This window comes from Geotrypetes seraphini, chromosome 2, assembly GCF_902459505.1.
Source record: "Geotrypetes seraphini chromosome 2, aGeoSer1.1, whole genome shotgun sequence".
In the NCBI taxonomy this organism is placed as follows: domain Eukaryota; kingdom Metazoa; phylum Chordata; class Amphibia; order Gymnophiona; family Dermophiidae; genus Geotrypetes; species Geotrypetes seraphini.
The window spans coordinates 250,408,560-250,432,090 of record NC_047085.1 but is presented as its reverse complement, the minus strand read 5'-3'; the positions used below and the strand labels follow the sequence as shown (position 1 = coordinate 250,432,090).

Below are 23,531 nucleotides of genomic sequence, written 5' to 3'. Positions count from 1 at the left end.
CTTCTGTGGCTTTCCTCCGTTCCACGCCCATCGAGGAAATCTGCAAGGCTGCAAGACTACTCACTACTGTCTGGATGCCTTCTCCAGACGGGATGGACACTTCGGCCAATCTGTGTTACAAAATTTATTTTCCTAATGGCCAACCATCCCTCCTCCCTCTCTGTTAGCTTGGAGGTCACCCATGCGTTAAGAATATGCTGCCTGCTTGTCCTGGGATAAAGCACAGTTACTTACCGTAACAGGTGTTATCCAGGGACAGCAGGCAGATATTCTTACATCCCACCCTCCTCCCCGGGTTGGCTTCTTAGCTGGCTTATCTTAACTGGGGACCACGCTCTCCTCCGTCAGGCGGGAAGGCACTCGCGCATGCGCGGTGCGGCCAACTAGAACTTTCTAGTTAAAAAGGTCCGTACCGGGGCTCCGTCGGTGACGTCACCCATGCGTTAAGAATATCTGCCTGCTGTCCCTGGATAACACCTGTTACGGTAAGTAACTGTGCTATATTGCCACTCTGGGTAATCTAAGAGTATGCCTTCAACCTGCCATACATCTATAGAGTTTCACTGAAAATCACTGGATATCACAGATCAGATCAATTGTACATATAAAAACTGCCAGCTTTCTTTTCAGGATGATCAGGGCAGGTGGAAATCCTCCCTGAAAAGTTAGGTTTCTTTTCTGATAATCTGATGATATCATACTCAGAACCCACTTCCTTCTCTTTCCCTACTCACTGCTGTCTTTTTTTTTTTTTTAACTTTAATCAAAATCTTAAACATATTGTGCCAGTATACAAAACAGTTTGCAAATCCACATACAGTTTTTGACATGTAACGTAGCATAATGAACCAGGAAATATAATTATGTATTTAAAGCAATAATCCCCAATAAGGACTAGTTCATTTATTTCTGCAGAGCCCATACCAATAAATTTCTCCAAAGAATATATACCCCCCTTCCCTTCCCATATAATATATAGATCTCTTTAAACTCAATGCAACCAGTGTATGTATTTGTCCCAGTCTTTGCTACCACGTAAAGCAGTGGTAAGATGCAATGAAACCACACACTCCATATCTACCAGTAATCGAAATCTTGCTTTCGAGTCCTACATAGAAGGTGTCAAGTGTTGTTTCCAGTGAGATGCCAGTATGCATTTGGCTGCTGCCAGTCCCATTCTCATAGCCTTTCTGTACAGCCAGGAGCCTGATCCGTTATAGAGCAACAAGCTTGGGGTGTAATGGCCAAAGAGTTTGACACTATTTTTGAAAGCATCACCCCAACGTCCAACCAAAAATGTTTGTATCGGTACATAAGTCCACCATATATGTATAAAGGTTCCCTTCACCCCCTCCCCAAACTGCCTCATTGCAGTCTTTTTTACATTGTTCTTTCCATTCCCCTCTGATAATAATAATAATAACTTTATTCTTCTATACCGCCACAATTTTGCGACTTCTAGGCAGTTTACAATCAAGAGTGCTGGACATTTAGCGAAATACAATAAGTAGATATTCAGAGGAAATACAGAGATCAGAGACCTCAGGAGGCAATAGTATAGAAATACAATTTGCTGAGCGAAAATGTAATATGTACATTTTAGTAGGTAATGTCCGACAGGACCTGTTGGTAATCCTTACCATCTTTTGATCTTATGGCTAGAAAAAAAATTATTCTCCTAGTAAAATACTTTTCCATAATAAAACATCGGAAGACTTATTGTGATCAAATTTAAGACTTAAACGGGACTTTGTTTTTAGAAACTGAGTCTAGAACCTGAGTCTGAAGTTCCTATATGTGGGGGCCATCTTTTGTATTCTAGGGTCAACACAGCAACAAATAACCTGTGTTCAATTTCCCGCTAGAGGGTAGAATGAGACAATTTCAGTGCTCTGCCACTGACACACAGTGGATCCTCAGGCCTTCCCTGGGTTTAAAATCAGACTACACATCAATTTTATTGATAAAATAGAGTACTTACTGTAACAGCCACATTTAAAATATATGATTGGCCAAACAACTTCTTTACAAGAAACACAATATTTGTTAGTCTGTTGTGTAAGATTTAATTTTGTAGGAGGTAGGGTCCTTTTGGTATGACTTTGAGTTATAGTTGCTCATTGTCAGTCCATTCTTCAGTAACATCTTTTATATCTGCATTAGTTCAGTTTGTGATCATTTATAATTGCTTTTCTGGTCCAAATTGTGATGCTACTGTGATCATGCCTTCGTGTTTTTTCTTTCCTAGCAAACAAAACCTCTGTGCTTTATTGTTCCATTCTTATGCATGTGGGCTCCTATGTTTACATATATACATATATATTAAAAACCTGACAGTCTATAGAACATATGTCTTATGCAGTTTGTCAGTTTTTGTGCATCAGTGTCACCATGAGCCAGGTTTACTCTCCACAACTGTAGAATCAAGATAACAGCACTATTGAAATCTTGTAAGTTTCCTAACTGTCTCATTTTGGTATCACAATCGCCCCCACACACACACACACACTCTTCCAGTTCAGAAAATAGATGCTGCTTTGTATACCGAAAAATATGAACACATTTACTATGTAGTAAATTCAGTATTAAAATATTGTAGTATAGGCATTCTTAACCTGCTGCACCATAAGGCACAAGCAACTTTAGTCTTAGACCTTCATCTTTTTTTTTCCAATTAAAACTTGTGTTCTGTTAGCATCCAGAGACTTAAATTTCTTTTTTCTTCAATGTCTAAAAGTAAGACACAATTTAGAAGGAACAAACTGTTGATTTGAAATAAAAATGGGAACAAAACTTGGAACAGTTCTCAAAAGCACCTTTACCTAAAAAATTTATTTTATTTTATTTATTTATTTTTTTTTTTTTTACAATTTGGCTGATTGAATCCTTGACTGATTTTCGAAAGAAATGGCCACCAAAAATAAGTGCAATTTTCAGAAAATATAGTGAAGCTATATTCAGAGGTTCAGACAGAATCCCATCAGGGCATTTAACACAAAGTTCAAACTGGAAATAGAGATGGATTGGTTAAACATTTAAAAAATGATTCTGTAGTGTCGGTGCTTTCCACAAATGATTGAAATTGCTACAGTCTGTAGCTTTAAGAAAGGCTGCTAGTTCCATATGCAATCAGTTAAAGTAAACACACCCCAAAACTGTGTTAACCAAAGTTTCTGTAGCAGTTAATAGTTTTCACAGTAAATCAAATTTTTCCTAAATGGAATAATATACCCAATTAATGGACCCTTTTTTGGTTTTAGTAAAAGGTCCACTAGATGCTTTTGAATAGCTTTGTTTTAACAATTGCTTCTCAATTTCTAACTCCATTTTGTAGTGGTAAAGTTCTTAGACTGATAATGACTATTCTGACACCACAGCCTTCTCAACTGGCAGAGTTAATGACCTGGGTCATAACTTGGGATCTTGTTCTATAGTTAGAATACGTAAAGAAGTTCTTGGAAACTTGGTATAGTGCAGTGGTCACTAATTTTTAAGTCAGGGCCACCTTGGACCCAAATAAGCAGAAAGAGAGCTGCCAAATATCTTCCCATGCAAGGCTGTGATACTGCTGAACATCTGCTCCACCAGCTCACCTTCAAATGTTTTATTGAGGTTGGCATTTTCCTCGAGGTATTCTCAAGGTAGGCTTTTTAAAATGCATTCTCCATCAATTGAGAAATGCCTTGTCCTTCAAGCAGGCAACTTTTTCTCCCATGAGCTTGAGTAGAGAAGCAAAGAGTAGCAGAAAAAAGCCCAGAATGATGAAGGCTGCCACAGAGGCCTTCAGGGGCTGCCATTGGCCTTCGGAACTTGCATTGATGAACACTGGTCCTAGTGCATTTATAACCACTATTGAGGATCCAGACAACTGCTGTGGAAGTGCTCTAGTTTTGTACAGTATTAATTCTAGAAAAATCCCAGAAAGGTTTGTTTAACTATTTGGACCTATTTGCTAAAATCAGACTGCTTGCACTTCACTTGTGAAGCTTTTGAGTTATTGCATAGATATTTTCTGCTCAGCATAACCATGCTTGAGATAATTCTAACATTCCAGCTTCTTGTGCCCATCTGTTAACAACACATTACTGACAAAATTTGGCTGATTGTATCCGTAGTTTTGCTTTTATCATCGTTTTAAACCTATATTTATTTTATTTAAAAAAATTTATCAACCTTTTTGTTTTAAATTTTTTTATTCATTTTCATACATCCACAAATGTAACATAGAAATTTAAAACGATCTCATAAAACATAACCTTATTTTCTTTTTGACGTCACCTGTCATGCAGTGTTTATTCATTAGGATAGAATCATAAGTGGTTTGCATTCCATCGCAAAAATCTCTGTAATGACTTCATATAAAGACTTGTCTTGGAAGCTGTTTAACTTGAGTTGCCAACATTGACATGTCATTACCAAATGAAGAGTTAGGAAGTTCATAAACTTGGCTCTTTGCTGAGGCTTGTCCTGTGTCTGAACTATAACACTTCCACCAGTTAAAGATCCATTTATAATCTTGAAAGTTTGTAACCTGAATTTTGGCTTGAGGGTCTCCTGAGAGTACTGCTTTTATCTAGAGGCATAGCCAAGATAAGGGAGTACACATGTCCCCTGAACTTCACTGGGAGAGGCCTGTTGCTTCATTGAAAGCTGCTAGAGCCTTTGAGGGCACAAATGGAAATCCTCTATTTTGATCATGGCCAGATACTGGTGATGTCTGTTGGGATGCGTAGATATTTCTATATTACAAAAATATATCTAAATCTTCCGATTGGTTGAAGAATTGTAAAGAAAATTTCCAACTTGTATCTGAGCAACTGTGAAATGATGTAAACGTTAAACTGATGCAACTCCACCTTGTGATCTTTTTTCCTGAATACCAAGAGAGACTGCATTAGTGGAAGATGAGCATTTGATTGGTCTGTGCAGAGTCCCCTCCCATACTACAGAGGGTGCAACGGGTAGAAAGGGCAAGTAGGGCCAGATTCTCAAAACAAAAATCTGTCTTTAATGTGCTCACTAAATAGATTCCAGCTGATTTAGTGTACATGTATTTAGCGGCGCATTATCAAAATGGCTTAGGGAGGTCTTTTCCAAGTTTTCTAGCCGGCTTCGATACTGCCATGCAAATGTAGTACAACCAGGTCATTAATACTGAAATGATCACTCCGAGCGATTCTCTTTAATTGCTGAGTGATTCTCAAACCTCGTTGTGCCATATTTGCATCCAAAATTTACAGTCAAGTCTGAGCTGTTGTTGCCTTACTTTCTGATCAGTGCATGAGCACACACACACACAAACTAAAAAAACAAAATCCAAACAACCCAAATTGGAGTTAGGCAGGAGAAATGCCTAGTCTTTCCTGCTGCATTGCCAACACTAATAACCCCACACACACCCCGGTAGCAGGAGAGATGCCCAATCTCTCCTGCCGCCAAACAAAACACCCCCCAAAACCCCCTCGGCAGCGGGAGAGAGGCCCATGCTCTCCCGCCACCAAGCAAAACCTTCCTCCCTCCATGACTCCAACAACTCCCACCCTCTCCCCCTTACCCTATGTAGATGGCTGGCAGGAGGGATGCCTACTCCCTCTTCAAAATGGCCGGCTTTTCCCTCCCCAGTGCATCCTTGGAAGAGCCTGAGGCTCTGATTGAAGTTGTTTAAAGCCCCTCCTGTGGAAGGTGACTTATACGTCTGGGCCAGTCAGAGCCTTAGGCTTTTCTCTGGTGCATCTGAGTAGGGGCCTAAGTCTCTGATTGGCCCAGGTTATTTAACGCTCCTCCCATAGGAAGGGCCTTAACCTGAGCCAATCAGAGCCTCAGGCCCCTCCCCAGTGAATCCCAGGAGGGGAAGGCCTGCCATTTTGAAGAGGCGGGCTAGCTGACTGGAAGGAGTAGGCATCCCTCTGGCTAGTCATATATTTAAGGAAAAGGGGAGAAGGCAGGGGTCATCAGAGGCAAGGGTGGTGGTTTGCTATGCGGTGGGAGAGCATGGGTATCTCTGCTGCTGCCGAGGAAGGGTTGGGGTGTGTTTTGCTTGGCGGCAGGAGAAATTGGGCATCTCTTCCGTTGGGGGGGGGCTGTTGCTTGGCAGCGGAAGCATGGGCTTCTCCCGCTGCCAAGGGGATGTTGGGGGATGTTGCTTGGTGGCGGGAGAGTGGGCATCTCTCCCGCTGTTAGGTGGAGGGTTGCTTGACTTGGGCTCAGTTTGTTGTTGTTGGGGGTTTTTTTGTGTGTTCTGCACATGTGCCCATCGTTATCACCAGCGATGGGCATATGCAAATTTAGCAAATGTTTGCTACTCTCTGTCATCCTCATTTGCATGAGCGTTTTTTGGAGGAGGAGGACTCACTTTTTTAAAATCGCTACTATAACGACTGCAAGATCGGCCTGTCAGTTTTTCACTTGGATTTTGAGAATCTAGCCCTCTATTTTTTTAGATAGAGCTAATCCCAGAGTTTGGATCCTGCATAAAATTAGGAGAAAGGTTTGGCAGTGCTATAACACAGCATCACATAATTTGATAGTTCTATACGCCCACCCACCCCCCAGTCATCATAAAGAGTTTCAATCTAAATCAAGAGCAAAGTCACTTTTAGACAATCGGTAAAATAGCTTGCCTTTTTTCTATTAAAACCTATTACAACAGAATAGAGAGACTATTTGAATAAGGGATTCCCACTTCAAACCACCATTATAGCATGTCATTCAACTTGCTGCTTCCACTGAATGAAGAGCTCCGTGTATTCTCAATACTTTATTTTACTGTTGGTCATAGGGTCTTCAGTTCTGAACATCATACACACTATAAACGGTACTCAATGAAGCTGATTTTACTGAATGTGGTGTTGCAGCAATGCCAAGAAGCTACTATTTCACAGTTCTGAAGGTAGATATTAATAAGCTGAGAAATGCTGCTGTTTCACATGATTCTTGGTTACTATTCACCCAGCTGTAATGATGACCTAATGTGATAAGTATGAGAGGATTCTGCTATCTAAAAACCCACAAACTACTAGAGAGAAGTAGATTGTAAGTCCATTATGAGCCAGCTAGGAACAATTGGGTCATGACGGTCTTTATTCTGCCGTTGTGGAGAGCAAACCCTAAGGCCAAGAGTGGTGGGAGAATGATACAGAACTAATCTTTTCAGAGAAGTGGATAACAGTGTTTGTCCCTCCCACTTTTCACCTTTTATCAAGACTTGTGGAAAGAAATGTATACAATAATAACTTGTGAACAAAATTTCCATTTATAGAGATAAGGTACAAAAAGCTGAGAGCAGAATGAGCTGTAATGGTAACTGTGTTAGAATTACAGCAGCACACCACCTCCAGACAGGCACCACCAAAGGTAAGAACTTTTTAACTCGGGGAAAATAATTCCAGCACTTTTGCTTGCATGAGTAACATTTATGGGGGGTTGTATTCAATTTGTCCAATGTCTTGTTAAATCTGTACTTAGAGAGTGGGCAGAACATTATTTCAGCTGACATGCAGTACCATGGGGTCTGTCCTAGCAGTATCAGAACTCCCTGTATCAATAGTGCCGTGTTTCATGTTCATTTTAACAGAAAACTTATTGTGGTTGGGCATTTGTAGAATTTGCATCTTTCACGTTGTAACATTATGGTCAGTTGAGATAATTGCAAAAGATAAATCTCCATCTCTCTCCAGTGTGTTATACAAATTCTGGATATTATATTTTGAGTTTAAAGCTAACATATTAATGTTTACCCTTTTGTGTTGTTTGGAATTTGATTTTCATTTTCCATTATTCAACAGATTATGCGTATCACAAACATATGTTCTATGAGCATCCATGTACTATTATTATTTCTAGAGCACTACCAGAGTACGCAGCGCTGTACAGTCACAAAGACAGTCCGTGCTCAAATGAGCTTACAGTCTAAACAATCAGGACAAACAGAATGTCAGGGTAGAGATTTCAGTTAGAAGGGATGGTTAAAACTGCTGGCTCGGGTGGTGAGCAGAGGGGAGGAGGGTTATGAGTTGAAGGCTGTCTCAAAAAGGTGGGTTTTCAGCCTACATTTGAAAAAGGGGGAAGGCGCATGGCGGCGGACTCCGGCAGTTTATTCCAGGCATGCAGGGTGGCAAGATGAAAGGAGCAAAATCTGGAATTAGAAGTGGAGGAGAAGGGTACAGATAAAAGCAATTTGTCTGAGGAATGGAATTATATGACTTTCACATGTAATCAATAGTTGTGACATCCGTTCACCATAATGCAAACAGAAATTGAAATCACTCAAAAGTGGGCTATATTTAAATCTTTACTGATTTAAGATATACCACCCAAAAGGCATAAACAAAAGAAGTATAACACCATAATGCTTACCAAACCTAAGAGTAGCCTTACTGGGATCAGACCTCAATGGTCCATCTAGCCCAGTATCCCGTCTTCACGGAGGCCAATACAAGACACAAGTACCTGGCAAAAACCCAAATAGTAGCAGCATTTCATGCCACCGTTCCAAGGCAAGCAGTGGCTTCTCCCATGTTTGTCTCAACAGCAATTTTATGGACTTTTCCTCAGGAACCTGTCCAAACCTTTTTTTTAAAACCAGCTACATTAACCGCTTTTACCACATCCTCTGGCAACGCAGTCCAGAGCTTAACTATTCTCTGAGTGAAAAAAATATTTCCTCCTATTGGTTTTAAAAGTATTACTCTGTACATTAAAAAAAAAAAAAAAAAATCGATCCATTTGTACCCATTCTACACCACTCAGGATTTTGTAGACTTCGATTATATCTCTTCTCAGCCGTCTGTTTTCCAAGTAGAAGAGCCCTAACATCTTTAGTCTTTTCTCATACTAGAGGAGTTCAATTCCTATAGTAAATGGACTAATCCATTGTAAAAGTGTGTTATAAAGACATCTACCTTTGTCTTGGCATTAGTTATTTGAACAGCTTGTTAGCTTGTCACTTAAGATAGCTGATAGCTACCATACATATTTTAAAAAATAAAATAAAATTCACTTGCATATTTTGTGCCATTTTTACAGTATTGAAAGACTAATTAATTAAAAAGCAAAAAGTGTGCAAATCTAGAGGGAAAATTACTTTCAACAAGTAATATCTATGTTTAAAAAATTTGATGCAGAGACTTGAGGGACCACATGTTGAAATGGTTTTTTATATATATATATCGAAGGTGAAATTATCATTTGTTATACAGATCAGCACTGATATGCTGTGTTTTTGCTTGGTATTAGTTCACTGGCTTTTCAGTGTTTTATAAAGTACATTAAAACTAGCAAGCTAATCTGTTAAATACCATTAATCCATACTGATCTAAAAAGATCTAAAAAGTACCCTTAGTCCACTGTACTTTAAAGGCAGTTTTCTGTGTTAACACAGAGGTAAGCACAAAAATTTGTTAACCTTAATTTTCTTCAACTCATCTGTGTTGAATTTAACTTGTATTCATGAACTGATTATCATATTTTTGCATCTAATCAATACATTTAAATATTAGTCTTATGCCCACATTAGCAGCAGCATTGAGTAGTATACTTCAGTTCATTGGCTGCCTAATAAAACACAGAATATAATGACAGGAGTCTGTCTGCCTAATTTATTTCCCTTTGCAATGCCAAATGAAAATTTCTAACTACTACTTCAAAAGGAAGGATAGTCCCTTTTCTTTAAGCTGCCTGCCACTACCAAGATGGTTTCTTTTGTGGCTGCTGAAACTATACTGTCTCTTCCCCCATCCTGGAATCTTGCAGCAACATAAAAGTGAATGCAGGAATGCGCTCCATTTCCAGACTGCCACTAAAAGGGTGGGTCCATATCTTGATGAAGTCCATTTTGCTTTTTGGCAATGTGGGCTTTTTTAAGCTTGCACTATTGCAACAGTTTAAAAATTGGCAATAAAAGTAGCAGAAAGAAGTGTTCTTACATGGCATACCCCCCTTTTATGAAGCCGCATTAACATGCTTTATCACCGGCTGCAGTGGTAAAAACTCCAATGCTCATAGAATTCCTTTTAGCAGCGGAACTTTCACCACCACTACCGGCGATTTAAAAAAAACAACAACCCTAAAAAAACACTATTGCGGCTTCATAAAAGGGGGATTAATTTGTACTTTTTTATTTGTGATTTATTCCTTAAATGATGATTGAAATATTTATCCCAGGTCAAGCAGGCAGCATATTCTCACGTAAAGGTGACGTCACCGATGGAGCCCCAGTAAGGACTACTTTAAAAGTACATTGCTATTTTAAGTCTTTAGAAAGTTCGTGATAGCCCACACCGCTTAAGTGCAAGTGCTTTCCCACCCGACGTAGGCACACGGTCCCTTAGTTTCTGTGGAGCTAAGAAGATGCATTTTTTCAACAGCTGTTGAAATTTCTTCCGTTGTCTTCCTGCTCTCGCAGATTTTTTACTTTTTAGTTATGTGTAAATATGTTTATTGAACAAGTAAGGAAAAGCAACATACAGTGAATCAAAACTTTTTCTCCATACCATCACAGTTCCCAATCCCCCCCCCATCCCCCCCTCCCACCCCTCCCAGGCAGCAGCAACTAGAACCAGTGTGAGAAACAAACAAGAAGCATCTCAAGCATCCCAGAGTTGTCTACGAACATAGGGAGTAAAGGTCAAACTAAAAGGATACCAACATTGACGAAAAAGTCTGCCTGTCTTGGCTGACATGTCCACTATGTCTCTGCGCTCCAGCAACATTTGATGTAGCATTAATGCTCTCCACTGCTGAATAGTCGGGGGTTGAGAAGAAAGCCACTGCAACAGAACACACTTCCTCCCCAGCAGTATAGTCCTCTTAATGAAGGCCGAACAGCCCGGCTTGGGCGGGTGGAAACGAATCTGTAGCGTAATGAGGAAACTCGGGTGAAGTCTCCAGGAGCACACCCATATCTGGGCCACAGCAGATACCAATTGCAACCAAAAGGCAGACACCAGTGGGCAGGTCCAAAACATATGTCCAAAAGATGCCATGGGTTGTTCGCATTTACCACAGCCATGTTCCGCACTAATCCCCATTACATGAGCTCTCTTGGGGGGATAGAAGGCTCGCAAAAGAAATTTATAATTGCGTTCCCACTCCATGGAAGATAGACGTAGTGCGTTCCCCAAGCAAAGGCCCTTTCGAATCATGTCTGCTGTGATGAGCACCTTCAAATCCACCGTCCATTTCCTGGCCAAGGTCGGAAAATCAATATCTCCCAAGCAGTCCAGAAGCAACCCATGATACATTTTCAGGGGTATCAGGTCCTGTGCCGTCAGTCCAAGAACTTCGTGTAGTTTAGTGTAGTTCTCCTCACACAGCACCGCCGGTGTCAGGTTCCGCAAATAATGCTGCAATTGTCTGTATGCAAACCAATCAGCAGCGGTGAATCGGAACTGTGTGGTTAAGTCTGTAAAGGAGATAGGAAGTCCCGTGTGTTGTATAGCCTGTGAGATGTACTGAAGCCCCACTGAAGTCCATCGGTGAAACGGTCCAGAATCCAGGCCAGGTGGGAAATCTCCATTGCCAGCAATGGGCAAGCAAGACGTCACCCTGGAATTGATCTTCAACAGTCTGCACAGGGATTTCCAAGCTCTGCGCATGGCCGGTAGAAGTGGGTGAGAGCGAAGCTGTGGCAAATCCGGCAAGTGGAGAGCATGGAATAAATAACTAAAATGGTAGGGTTTAAAGCAATAACATTCAATCTCCGGTAGAGAAAAATAGTTAGTATTACAGAACCAATCATGGATATGTCGTAGCTGGCAAGCAAGGTTAAATCTAGCAACACTCAGGAGACCCAACCCCCCTTTCCTACGAGGTAACATCAACTTAAATAAAGAAATCCTAGCCCGCTTCCCCTGCCAGAGATATGCATTAAGGTGTGAATTGTGTTGAGATACATGAGCGGGGGAGAGCATGATGGGGAGCATCTGTAGTACATAAAGCCATTGGGGCAGGATCATCATGTTGTAGAGGGCAATACGGCCCGAAAGGGACAAGGGAAATCGCCTCCAATTAGAAAGAGTAGACTCCGTACGACGGAGCAGAGGTAAGATGTTTGCAGTGTACAGCCTATCCAGGTCCCGAGGTATAACCACCCCCAAGTAACGCAAGGAAGAAGAAGCCCATTGTAATGGAAACTCCCCTCGCCAACCCTGACGTACTGCATCTGAGGTTGGCAATGCCAGGGATTTCTGCTTGTTAAGAGTCAAGCCAGAGTAAAGATGAAATTCGTCAAGGATGTCCAACGCACGAGAAAGGGATCGATGAGTGTCCCCCAGAGTGAGTAAAAGGTCATCCGCAAATGCCAACACCCGCAGCTGGGCAGAACCCTCAGACAATCCTACAATCTCATCATCTCTCTGGAGAGTACGCAACAAAGGGTCCAAATACAACAAGAAAAGCAGCGGAGAGAGTGGACATCCCTGTCGTGTCCCCCTACCCACAAGGAAACCAGTAGAGCGCACTCCATTAACCATTATCGAGGCCGTGGGATCTGAGTATAGCGGTCGGAGCAAGGCCAAGTAACTGTCCGGAAGTCCTATATGATGTAATACCTGAAATAGATACTGCCACTGAACCTTGTCAAAGGCCTTTGCCGCGTCCAATCCAACTAGCAGACCCAGACATTGAGTATGTTGAGCCCGCGAGAATGCCATCAACACTCTCCGAACGTTCAAAACCGAGTGCCGCTCCCGGACAAAACCCACCTGCTCAGGCACTATGACGGAAGGCAACAAAGGTGCTAACCTATCTGCTAGCACTCGAGCTAAGATTTTTATGTCAACGTTCAGGAGCGAAATCGGCCGATAGGATTCGATCTCGGTGGGCGGTTTAGATGGCTTTGGAATCAATGTGATGAGAGCGTCATTCGCATAGCAGGGAAATGCACCGCAGTCGCAAACTGCCGAATAATAATTCAGCAGGGGCTCCCCCAGGACCGATGATAAGATCTTATAAAACTCCGGAGAATAGCCATCCGGCCCCGGAGCCGTGCAAGTCTTCAATGTTTGTATTGCTCGCAACACCTCTTGTGTGTGTAAGGGCCTATCTAATCGAGATTTCTGAGCTGGCGATAATTTAGGCATCCCCGCATCCTCTAAGTAATCACACACATCAGGACCCATATAGGGACCCGGGGAAGCATAAAAGGCCTCAAAGTAATTTTTGAAACAATCTGCAATTGCCACTGCCGAGGTCAATATGTTCCCCGAGGTCTCTCGGATCATAGGAATATATCTTGAACCCGACCAGCTCTTAGTTACAGATGCTAGCAACTTCCCCGCCTTGTTTCCGTGTTTATAGAATCGAAACTTTCTATAAAATAACAATTTTTTTGTGCGTTCATGGATAAGAGTATTCAACTCAGCCAAAACCGTTTTATACATGTCATTAGTGACCACCGACGGGGAATTCAGCAGTTCATGTTTCAGCTGCTGCGAATGACGCTCAAGTTGTACTATGCGATGTGCAATGCGTCTGGTCCTAGAGGCAACGTAAGCTATAATATCTCCACGCAACACCGCTTTAGCAGTATCCCAAAATAAAATAGGTTGTTCTATGTGTTGCGCATTGAAGGAGCAATAATCCTCCCATTTGTGCATTAGAAATTCCCGAAAATGAAGGTCTTCATGTAAGTACGCAGGAAATCTCCAGCCCATCCCCGAGCTCACAGGGCCCCCCACTGCAACATCAAGCCAAATCATGTGGTGATCTGACACCTCAAGTGGGCCAATGGTAGCCTCCGAGACTCGAGCAAACAGCGTCTCAGATAAAAGCGCATAATCAATCCTGGAAAAAGAACCATGGGCTCTGGACTGGTGAGTGTAATCTCTCTCCGTGGGGTGTAGTAACTGCCAAGGATCCACCAGTCCCAGAGCTCGACAGAGATAAGGGATTCCCCTGGTCTGCCTCCCAAGTGATGTCCCCGAACCTCCAGAGCGATCCACGCCCGGGTCCATTACCTGATTCAAGTCACCTACTACTATCAGGGGACAGTCTGAGTCTTTCAAACAAATATTAACCAAGTTTTGAAAAAAGGAATGTTGATATTTGTTAGGGCCATATCCCACCAAAAGCCGAAAGGGCCCCCCAGGTCCAACCACCCTCACCAAAAGGTAACGACCCTGAGAGTCACGCCTCAGAACCTGGACTGCACACTGCAAGCCCTTCCTAAATAGAATCGCCACCCCCGCCCTTTTTCCAGGGGAAGAGGCGTAATGCAGGTCTCCAACCCAACCCCGGCGCAATTTCTGGTGTTCTACATCCGTAAGTCTAGTCTCTTGCAGACAGGCTATGTCCGCTGAGTGATGTTTCAGTTGAGACAAAATTTTTGAGCGCTTGGCAGGGGAAGTAATGCCCGATACATTCCAGGAAAGTATACGCAACTTCCGGTCACCCATCAGAGGCCAACACCAGACTCACCACAGCTAGCAAAGGTTTCAGTAAACAGAGTCCTAGGGCGCCCAGCCCCACCCCAAGACTCACACACACACGCCATGCAGACATCCCCACCAATCTGAAAGAAAAATGACCCACGACAACCCTGAAAAAGAAAAACAAAATAAACCAATAACATTGCTGCTGCCACCCAGGACCCCCCCTCTCCCCAAATCCCCCCAACAGCCCCAATTTTCCCCCACATGTGGGAGCTAAGAGGTCACCTGAGATGTCCCGTCCAGGGCCACCCCGCCCCATCAGAATGTGTGCCCCTAAGGGCCCAAAAGACAAAGTCCCCCTTCTAATTAACCAGAACTAGTAAATGTCACAAACAAACCACATTGCATGATTAATGTCAGTTCAATCAGTCTGCTCCCGGATCTGGGTTACCAAGAAGCTTAATAAATGCAGCCGCCTCATCTGGCGAATGAAAGGATTTCCAGATCCCATTTCGCTGGATCTTCAATACAGCTGGGTAGTTGAATTGGAATCTCTGCTTGAGCTCCGATAGCTGTGCACACAGTGGATAAAAAGGCTTCCTCCTCTCCTGCAGGGCCATGGAGTAATCTTGGCTAATGCGAATCGGTGAGCCATCATATTTCAAAACGTCTTTCTTGGTTCTGTACTGTTGTAGTATCTCCACTTTGTGTCTGAAGTTCAGGAGCTTTAATATGACCACTCGTGGTCTGGTTTCCGGGCGAGGGCCCAAACGATGCGCTCTTTCAATGCGCACAGGCCCCGCAGCAGAAGAGATCGGCAGCTCCACTCGCAGCCACCCCTCCAGCAATTCCGGCAGCGAGCGATCCGAGAGCGTTTCCGGGACACCCATCAGGCGCAAGTTCGAGCGACGGGACCGGTTCTCCAGGTCGTCCAACTTGTCAGCTTGGGCTCGAACCTGCGCCTGCAATGCAAGGAGATCAGCACTCTGGGTGGTACCTGTGTCCTCCAGGGAGGAAACCCGCTGCTCAAGCTCTGTTGTGCGAGCCGACGCTGTTTCCAGCAGCGTCTCGATGTTAGCTATCTGCGCCATTAGCACCTCCAATTTCGGTCCCAAGACCTGGGCAAGAGCTTCCTTGATGTCGCCCAACGCGGCTTCTGTAAGGCTCGAGACCGCCGCCGTGGGGCTCGCCGCCATTTTGGAGTCACCAGGCCGCACCCGATCTCGGTCCTTGCGCGCCGATTTAGCCTGCATGAGATCCCTGGATCTAGTCAAATATTTTTCCATGCACTTGCGCTAGCCCAATCTGTGGTGTGCGCGCAACGTGTGTGGTTCGTTTGTCCGTTTTCAGCGAAAAGTCGGCAGGGCAGCCCCGGAGCGAGCGAGGAGACGTCCTCACGCGCTCATGACACCACGTGACCCCCTTACTTTTTAGTTATTTTCTTTTTTTCCTTTTGATTGTTTAGTTGTTTTCAGTTAAATAAAATAACAATTTTCATTTTTTCCTTGGCACCAATTCCCCCGGTGCCAGTCCGGTCTGAGCCTTCGACACCAGTTGCATCTGCAGTGAAGTCTCCATAGGTGCTGCCGCTTCTTGTCAAGGAATTGACACCTATGACTCGTCGGCACCAGTCGTTCTCAACACAGACATCACCTGGCAAGGCACTACAGAAATTGAAACATCTCGAGCCTTCGGCACCAAGTACTCGGCACCAATCTGTTCAGGATTCAGACCTATGGGGAGACTCTGAACAAGATCCTTTCTTGTCTGAAGGGGAGAGTTCTTCAGATGATGAATCCCTTCACCACTCTTCTCAAGAGGCTCCTCTATTGTCGGAGAAATCTTCTTAAAGTTTCTTCGGGAGATGTCAGAGAATTTGTCCATCTCTCTGGAAGCTGATTCTAAAAGATCTAAACAGTTTGTGGATGCCTTGGATTATAATCAACCACCCAAGGAACTCCTTAAGCTTCCACTTCATGATATCTTATGAGAAACTTTTTATAAAAATTTTGAAATGCCACTTACTATTCCTGTGGCCCCTCTTAAGTTGGACTCTTTGTATAGGGTGGTACTATCCCTGGGTTTGACAAACCCCAACTTCCACACGAGTCTCTCCTGGTAGAATCTACCTGGAAGAAATCCTCGGGCTAGTGTGTATACCTCTGAACCTCCTGGTAGAGAGGGCAAGGCCATGAATCGGTTTGGTAAACGTCTATATCAAAATGCTATGTTGGCCAACTGATCTTGCTATTACAATTTTCATTTCTCCTACCTGAAGCATTTAGTCAAACAAGTTGCTACTTTTCAGAAATATCTTCCAGAACGTAAGCTTCCTGCTTTCCAGCATTTTATTTCTGACCTTTTCCAACTTAGGAAGTATATGGTTCATTCCACCTACGATACCATTAAACTCACTTCCGTGCTGCAGCAATGTCGGTGGCCATGAGACGCCTGGCCTGGCTTCGGGTTTCTGAGCTAGATGTTGACCATCAAGACAGGCTAGCAAATACACCTTGTCCAGAAGACTAGCTTTTAGGTCCCTCCATGGACATGGCTACACAGAATCTGTCCACTCATGAGACCAGGTGGAACACTCTGGTCAACCCCAAAAAGAAACCTACACCTTCTCATCCCTTCAGACCAGCTTCTTCCTATCAGAGAAGGTTTGCTGCTAAACCTGCGCCTCCTGCTCAAACTCAACCCAGGAGACAGAAACAACAGCCACCACCACATTGCAACAAAAACCACAGGCTGCCCCCCAAAAGCATGCACAGCCTTTTTGAAGTGTTTTTTCAGAGCATAGCCAACGTCAACATTCTACAGACTTTGCCTCAGCCCATCAGAGGCCAACTTTTCATCGCTCACTGGGACCTCATAACTTCAGACCTGTGGTTCCTCACCATTATACGTCAGGGTTACACTCTCAATTTTTACACCCTGCCACCAAACCATCCTCCAAGAGAGTCTGTTTTGGACTCTGCACAGTCCTCCCTTCTTCTCCAGGAGGTTCAATCCCTTCTCCTGCTGAATGTCATCGAGGAAGTTCCCCTCAATCAGCAGCAGCAGCAGGGATTCTACTCCCGTTACTTCTTAGTTCCAAAGAAGATGGGAGGGCTGAGACCCATTCTGGATCTAAGAGCTCTCAACAAATTTCTAGTCAAGGATCTAGTCTGGATCTCAAGGAAGCCTACACACATATCCTAATTCATCTGACTTCCAGGAAATACCTCTGTTCAGATAAATCAACGTCACTACCAATACAAGGTCTTCCCCTTCAGCCTGGCATCTTCTCTCAGAGTCTTCACGAAGTGCGTCATTGTAGTAGCTATATCTCTCCAATTGCACAGCCTCCAAGTCTTCCCTTACCTGGACGACTGGTTGATCAAGGCTGTATCCTCTCAGGAAGTGGTCCAAGCAACATCTCGGACCATTTCTTTTCTTCAGGTTCTAGGATTCCTTCTCCAAATCACATCTTCTTCCAACTTAACATCTGCAGTTCATTGGGGCAATCCTAGCCACAACTCTCATGAGAGCATTTCTTCCTCTGGATCGCCTTCAGACTCTCATCCGCCTTTGTCAGCAACTGCTTCCTCTTCAATCCATCTTGGTAAGGCACATGATAGTTATTCTTGACCACATGGCTTCCACTGTCCATGTGACACCACTGGCAAGACCACATCTTCGCAACCCTTAGTTGACCCTTGCCTCTCAGTGGTCTCAAGCGTCGGATCATCTCTCACAGCATATATCTGTAACATCATCTCTTCTGCAGTCGCTTCAATGGTGGATGACCTCTTCCAATCTATGCAGAGGTCTTCTTTTTCACTTACCCCCTCATCACAATGTCATCATGATGGACACATTATGCTGGGCAGCACATATGGACGATCTCCCAGACTCAGGGTCTTTGGACCGCCAAGGAGCGGAAATTTCACATCAATTTCCTGGAACTCAGAGTGATCTATTATGCCCTCAAGGCCTTCCATCATCTTCTCTGCCCCCAAGTTCTCCTCCTTCGCACAGATAATCAAATAGCAATGTACTACATCAACAAGCAAGGAGGCACGGGCTCTCTCCTGTTATGCCAGAAGGCCCAAAAAATCTGGACTTGGGCAACTGCTCGCAACCTTTTCTTAAAGGCTGTCTACATTCAAGGGGAGAAGAATTCCCTAGCAGATAACCTCAGCAGAATTCTTCAGCTTCACAAATGGACTTTGAACTTTGCAACTCTCCAATCCATTTTTGCTCAATGGGGCACTCCTCAAGTGGACTTGTTTGCGGCTTCTCACAATCACCAGTTGCCCCAGTTTTGCTCCAGGCTTTACTCTCCTCTCCATCAGGAAGCAGATGCCTTTTTGGATTGGATGAGCCTGTTTCTATATGCATTCCTACCAATTCCTCTCATGTTAAGAACTCTGTTCAAGCTCAAACGAGAGGCAGCCATTGTCCATGGTGGCCCAGACAGCATTGGTTCTCCCTTCTACTTCAATTCAGGTCCAGGGAGCCCATATCTCTTCCAGTATTTTCTACTCTGCTTACTCAGAATCAGGAATCACTTCTACATCCCAACCTAATCACTACACCCGACAGGTTGGTTTCTCTCGGGCTGAACCCATCTGCCATGCATCTCTCTCAGCCTGTTCGATATATCATTAATGCCTCCAGGAAACCAGCCACTCAGCAATGTTATAGACAAAGTAGACTCTGTTTTCTTCCTGGTGTCATCTTCATCATCACGATCCAACTTCCTTATCAGTGGATTTGGTGTTGGATTATCTCCTTCATCTATCTGACACTTGCCTCAAATCTACATCTGTCAGAGTTCATCTCAGCGCTATTACAGCTGAGGGAAAACCCCTCACCGCTCATCCTTTGGTCTCCAGATTCATGAAAAGACTTTTCAATGTGAAACCACCTCTCAAGCCTCTGCCTGTCTGGGACCTTAATGTGGTTCTTTCCAGTTTGATGAAGCTACCATTCGAACCAATGGTCACAGCTCATCTCAAGTTTCTTACCTGGAAAGTTGTCTTACTTATTGCTCTCACCTCTGCCAGGAGAGTCAGTGAGTTACAAGCATTGGTGGCAGATCCACCCTTCACAGTTTTTCATCATGACAAAGTGGTTCTGCGCATCCAAAGTTTCTGCCAAAAGTTGTCTCAGAGTTTCATCTCAATCAATCAATTGTTCTACCAGCACCCAGTATTGCTCCCTAAGACCTGCTCCTCATTCAGTTGCCAGAGAAGCATTTTCCATTTTCCATACCATGTAATCTCACTCTACGCCAGGGGTGTCCAACCTGCGGCCCCGTGAAGTATTTTGTGCGGCCCCGGTCGAGGGCGATGCAGTGTTTTCCTCTGCTGCTCCCAGGTGTTTACCATCTTGCCGGCTCCCTCCTCTGTCTTGCTGCAGCATTTGTGCAGCTCCAGAAACATTTTTTTCAGCCAATGCGGCCCAGGGAAGCCAAAAGGTTGGACACCCCTGCTCTACGCTTTCCCACCAATTCTGTTAATCTCCAAGGTTCTTCAAAAGACCATCAGAGAAAGAGCCCAGCTGATTCTCATTGCACCTCGTTGTCTCAGACAAATCTGCTATCCGATACTGCTGGACCTTCTGGATGTTCCTCCACTTCCGTTAGGGGGATCACCCCTCTCTTCTATCCCAGCAGAATGGTCACCTGTTGCATCCCAATCTCCGCAACCTCAATCTCACAGCATGGAAATTGAATGGGCAATCCTTGCTGAACTCCCAGTATCTTTATCAGTAAAGGAAGTTCTCCGGGCAGCGAGGCGACCATCTACCAGAAAATCTTATCAGTTGAAGTGGAAGCGTTTTTCCTTATGGGTACATTTGAAAGCTAAAGATCCTTTCCATTGCCCAATTGATTAAATTTTGACCTACTTGTTGCACTTATCAGATTCGGGTCTAAAAAACAATTCAGTACAACTCCATCTATCAACCATCTCTTCATACCATTCCTGGATGGATGAAAAATCTGTTTCACAACATCCTTTACTATCTAGATTTCTACGAGGTCTCAACAACCTTCGTCCTTCACTTTGTGCACCACCATCTCCCTGGGACCTTAATGTGGTTTTGGACCAGTTGATGAAAGATTCATTTGAACCATTGGGGTCTGCTATACTACCTTTCCTTACATGGAAAACAGCACTTCTTGTAGTTCTTACTTCAGCAAGATGAGTTAGCGAGTTGCGATAAGTCTTCTATGCTCCATACCTTCAATTTTTTCCTAGTAAAGTGTTATTTGCACTTATCCCAAGATTCTTTCAAAAGTTGCAACCAGTTTCCATATTAAATCATTCTATAGTTTTACCATCGTTATTTCCCCCTCCTCACTTTTCATCTGCGGAACAGAGTCTTCACACACTGGATTGCAGGAGGGCACTGCTGTTTTACCTGGACAAAACTGCAACTTTCTGGACTACTAATCAGCTTTTTGTCTCTTTCAATTCAGCTACTAAAGGACATGCAGTATCTAAACGGGCTATATCTTCGTGGATTGCTCATTGCATCTCCTTTTGCTCTGCTAGGGCTCACTTATCACCTCCAGGTCAAATTGGAGCACATCCAAGTATGAGCTACAGCTTCCTCTGTTTCAAACTTAAGATCAGTTCCAAATCCAGATATCTGCAGAGCAGCAACTTGGTCCTGTATGAGGTCTTTTCCTCCACCCATCTCAGTTTTAAGCAAGGGACTTGCCAGCAAGTTTGCCTGCATTACCCCTGCTTGTCTCCAGAGAAAGCAAAGTTGCTTACCTGTAACAGGCGTTATCCCAGGACAAGCAGGCAGCATATTCTCACATGTGGGTGATGTCATCCATGGAGCCCCAGTACGGACACTATAAAAGTGTATTGCTAATTTAACAAATTTAGAAAGTTCACGATAGCTTGCACTGTGCAAGTGCCTTCCGCCCGACATTGGTGCACGGCCCCTCAGTTCTGTTTTTTTCCGCAGAGTATTGAAGTTGCATTTTTTCAATGGTCTTCGTTTTCAATCATTTGCCTCCCACTATCACACTTTTTCATCTTTTTTCTTATTTCTTTAGTAGTTTATCTAAGTTGTTTTTTTTAATTTGTTTCTTTATTTGCCGTCCGTGGGGGTTCTCCTCGACGGGGCCTTCTTTCACACCTCAGCCATTGAATTTAATTTGGCTGAGGTGGTGATCCCATCGATGTCACGCCCACTGACGGGATTTAAAAAGTGCGTTCGGTGTTCTCACACTGTATCGTTAACAGACCCTCATAGCTGGTGCCTGCAGTGTTTGGGTCCCAAACACCGTGTACAATCTTGTAAATGTTGCTCTTCGCTGCAGAAGGGAACCATCAAGAATTTTATTCTCCAACAAGAAAAGCTCTTCAGAGTCGGCATGGAGGGCGATACACTGACGATGCCATGTACTTGGAAGTCATCGGCATCGAAGACATCAGCACCAGTGTCACAGCACATCGCGCCCTTGGGTAAGCCGGCTAAGAGAATTCATTCCCTTCCCTTCCCTTCCAGGGATGCAGGACACAAAGGCATCGAGCCAATTCATGCTGATCAAGCGTAAGTCCCTGACCAGTTCCATTGTTGAGGGGTGCTGCGTCATCGCAGTCATCCTCTCTGGAACGTGTCACAGCACTTGTGATACCAGTGACAAAGCCCCATGTAACAGTGCTTGTTTTGAGGCAGAATTTTGATGTTTTGCTTCGAGAAGCTAGGGGACCAATTTCAGTTGCTGCTCCTGACACTGCTCCTCCAGTACCGGTCTGGCCTGGGATAGGCATGTGGGATATCTCAGAGACAGAAAGAGATAATGGTTACTGCGGATGGGCAGACTAGATGGGCCAATTGGCCTTTATCTGCCGTCATGTTTCTATGGTCCAGCCTGAGCCTAATATTACCAGGACCTCTGGCACTGTTGATGCTCCAAGGACTTGCGACGTCGATCCAGTCCTGGCATCGACGCATCATTCTTCCAAGCACCAGTCCCCATCTGCTGAACGTCATACCTCCTCTTCTAGACATTCTGACAGGAGCTCCATGAAGTCTAGAAAGATATCCCGAAAACGAAAACATTCTGAGACTCCCAACACCGGACCGGCACCGGTCGAAACACTGTCATTCTTCTCTGCTGCAGGACTCTGATTTGCAGGATGACTCAGATTCTGATCCATCACCTTCTATTACCGATGCTAATGATTCTCCTGTATCGAAGTCTCTGAGACATTCTCCAGCTAGAGCTTCTTCTCCCACTGAAAAGCTTTCCTTTACTCGATCTATTCGACAAATGGGATAGGATCTTTCTGTGAAGTTGAAGGCTGATTCTAAATACAGTGAAGAGTTTCTCGAAACCCTGGATTGCATGGGATTTTAAGAGAGACTTTACAAAAATTTGGAATCGCCTCTCTCGGTACCAGTGGCACCTAGAAAATTGGATTCTCTCTACAAGATAATTCTCTCCCGGTATTTGATAAATCTCAACTCCCTCATCAATCCCTCATTGTGGAGTCTACTTTGAAAAAATCTACTCCATCCAAAGTTTATGCATTGGTCCTTCCTAGTAGGGAGGGCCGTACTATGGATAGATTTGGTCAAAGACTATCAAAATTTAATGTTGGCTAAAAGAGCTGTCAACTTCAATTTCTACTTCTCATGCTACTTGAAGCATCTCATGAAACATTTTCCTGAATATCACAAATATATTCCCTCTTGTAAGTTGAAAGGTTTTCAACATCTCATGAGCACTATTCTACAAGGAAGTATCTTGTATGTTCAGCTTATGACATCTTTGAACTCGCGTTCAGAGCCTCTTCTATGTCTGTAGCCATGAGGAGACTAGCGTGGCTTAGAGTCTCTGACATGGACATTAACCTGCAGGACAGGCTAGCCAACGTCTCTTAGGGGATGAGCTTTATGGGGGACTCTGCAGATACGGTGACCCAACTCTCAGCTCATGAAACTCGATGGGACACCTTAGTTAAACCTAAGTACAAACCCTTATCATTGAGTCCTTTCAGACCTGCTTCTTCTTATCAGAGGCATTTTTCAGCCAAAGTCTCTGCTCCAGTAAGGCCTCAGCAGAAGAAACAAAAGCAGCAGCATCCTCCCAAGACCCAACCTGCTGATCCAGCCAAATCAACTCAGTCCTTTTGACCTGCTGAT

At 43.9% G+C, this 23,531-nt stretch overlaps 1 protein-coding gene across 1 annotated transcript in view; it reads left to right on the top strand.

Moving 5' to 3' along the window:
- Nucleotides 1–23,531, top strand: part of ZCCHC2 (zinc finger CCHC-type containing 2) — a 192,666-nt gene that overhangs the window by 132,225 nt on the left and 36,910 nt on the right. The window contains exon 11 of the mRNA XM_033929327.1: nucleotides 7,259–7,353. Coding sequence (XP_033785218.1) covers nucleotides 7,259–7,353 — 95 coding nt within the window. The remainder of the gene's footprint in view (nucleotides 1–7,258; nucleotides 7,354–23,531) is intronic.